Source organism: Anomaloglossus baeobatrachus, chromosome 7 (genome assembly GCF_048569485.1).
Source record: "Anomaloglossus baeobatrachus isolate aAnoBae1 chromosome 7, aAnoBae1.hap1, whole genome shotgun sequence".
Lineage (NCBI taxonomy): Eukaryota > Metazoa > Chordata > Amphibia > Anura > Aromobatidae > Anomaloglossus > Anomaloglossus baeobatrachus.
Window position 1 is genome coordinate 44,980,716 of NC_134359.1, and position 2,500 is coordinate 44,983,215.

Consider the following 2,500-nt stretch of genomic DNA (forward strand, 5'->3'; position numbering starts at 1 on the left):
CACTGTGTGCAGTGCAATAATAGAAGTGAAAAATAAAAAAAATAATAATAGTAACAACAATACTGTGCACTGCCCTAATAGAGAAATAATAATAGTAGTAATAATAATATTAATAATAATAATAATAATACTATAAACAGTAATAATAACAGTAATACTGTGCACTGCCCTAATAGAGGAATAATAATTATAGTAATAATAATACTTATTATTATTTCAGTAATAATTATAATATGGAGGACAGAGGATCTTCAGTAGAGGATCTTTGGCTTCTTCAGAGGTAGGATTCGTTCCTGCTGGGATATTATATGGTATAATCTTTGGGTTTTTTTTCTGGACAGTATTTCTTATCTATTTTGTGTATCCGATCGATCATTCTATGTCTTCATCTCACAGGATCTACACCGGTTGTGATCTGGATCGCTTAACCCCATCCCCCAACGACTCCCCTCGATCTCAGATCGTCCCCGGTGCCCGATACTCGATGGCGACCTCCTTTCTCCAGGACCAGTTCGTCAGTAACTATGCCAAGTCCCGCTTCCACCCCCCGGGGTCGGTGCCGGGGCCGGGCACAGATCGCAGCGTTCCTCACACCAATGGTCTCCTTTCCCCGCAGCAGGGCGAGGACCCCGGGGCCCCGTCCCCGCAGCGCTGGTTTGTGACTCCGGCTAATAACAGGCTGGACTTCTCCGCCGCCTCCGCCTACGATACTGCCACAGACTTTGCCGGTAACGCGGCCACTTTACTGTCTTACGCTGCGGCCGGAGTGAAGGCTCTTCCTCTGCCCACAGCCGCCTGCGCGGGGCGCCCTTTGGGTTATTACAGTGACCCCACAGGTTGGGGAGCGCGGAGCCCACCTCAATACTGCACCAAAACCGGATCTGTGTTATCTTGCTGGGCTCCGGGAGCCAGAGTAGGGTCTTCAAATCCCTACCTATCTGGTACAGAAGAAAGCGACACATTGGCTGCAGATAGGTCTCCCCTGGGAGAGGATACCAAACCCAAAGACCTATCTGACTCCAGCTGGATCGAAACACCTCCATCAATAAAATCTATGGACTCCTCTGACTCGGGAATTTATGAACAGACAAAGAGAAGACGACTTTCTCCGTCCGACCCAGCTGTGTCTGGTAGCTCCTCACCTCTGAAAAGTGAAGTTCTGCCCTCTAGAGACTGTGAAAAGAACTGTGCCAAAGACCTCGGTTATTATGGCTTCTATACCCACACCTAAAGAAGCCACTGCATACAGTCAGCCCAACCTTGAGTATAGTTCATGATCAAGCCCTTTACAGTGGTCTTTAGAGCTTCACCTATATCTACTGAAGGAAAACAACAGCAACAATATCAACCTGCACATATCAAGAAGTTCTAGATGGTGTTGAAGACCACCAATGAATTAAGCTTTTCTGCCAAGTTGGGAACAGATCTTAAAACTCTCTCAAATCACAGCACTGACAACCTGTTTAATCCAATTTTGGTTTTACCTCTCCAAGATTTAGACATCTACCTTGACTCATATATTCCTAAGGGGTTCCACACTATGGACATTATTGGGTTCAGCACCATGAGTAGAAGGGGGTCCAGCACCAAGAACAGTGGTTGGTTCAGCATCATGGACAGTGGTTCTGGCAACATCAAGGACAGTGGTTGGGTCACCACCATGGACAGTGGTTGGGTCAGCACCACGGACAGTGGTTGGGTCAGCACCACGGACAGTGGTTGGGTCACCACCATGGACAGTGGTTGGGCCAGCACCACGGATAGTGGTTGAGTCATCACCATGGACAGTGGTTGGGTCACCACCATGCACAGTGGTTAGGTCTCCACCATGGACAGTGGTTGGGTCACCACCATGCACAGTGGTTAGGTCTCCATCATGGACAGTGGTTGGGTCACCACCATTGACAGTGGTTGGGTCAGCACCATGCACAGTGGTTAGGTCTCTACCATGGACAATGGTTGGATCACCACCATGGACAGTGTTTGAGTCAGCACCAAGGAATGCATTTTAATGGCGGCTTCTTCTATCTTGGAGGAACAGGACCTAGCAGTCCCCTCAGCTGTCTTCTTATGGCAGGCTTCTTTTGTAGCAAGTCTTGGAGATGTTGTCTGCTCCCAACGTTTAATCATATGGCGCTTCCTTCCCCTGGCAAATATTCATGGTAGGGACAAACTGTCAATAATCCCCTGATATGACTTTTTTTGTTAACTTTGTAAAGTCACCAGCAAAATTTATCTCATGATTAATTAATGCATTAATTAACTAAATAATGTATCAATTTCTTTATGTATGTGTATGTATGTATGCGTCTTCTGCATCAATCCTGGTGTATTGACCACTCGCAAAGAATAATGTTTACATAGTGGAGATCACCGAAGTATTGTATTCCACAGTTATATATGGAACTTGCACATCTTCGTGTCATATTTTTCTCTCCCCTTCTTCCCACTCTTTTCATACTACAATATTTATATTTGATTTATTGTGCCAAACGCAAAA

At 45.8% G+C, this 2,500-nt stretch overlaps 1 protein-coding gene across 1 annotated transcript in view; it reads left to right on the top strand.

The window, feature by feature from the left end:
* TBR1 (T-box brain transcription factor 1) overlaps positions 1-1,701 on the top strand; it is a 10,439-nt gene extending 8,738 nt beyond the window's left edge. Inside the window, exon 6 of the mRNA XM_075318834.1 lies at positions 397-1,701. Coding sequence (XP_075174949.1) covers positions 397-1,231 — 835 coding nt within the window. The 3' untranslated portion in view covers positions 1,232-1,701. The remainder of the gene's footprint in view (positions 1-396) is intronic.
* The last annotated feature ends 799 nt before the right edge of the window (positions 1,702-2,500 follow it).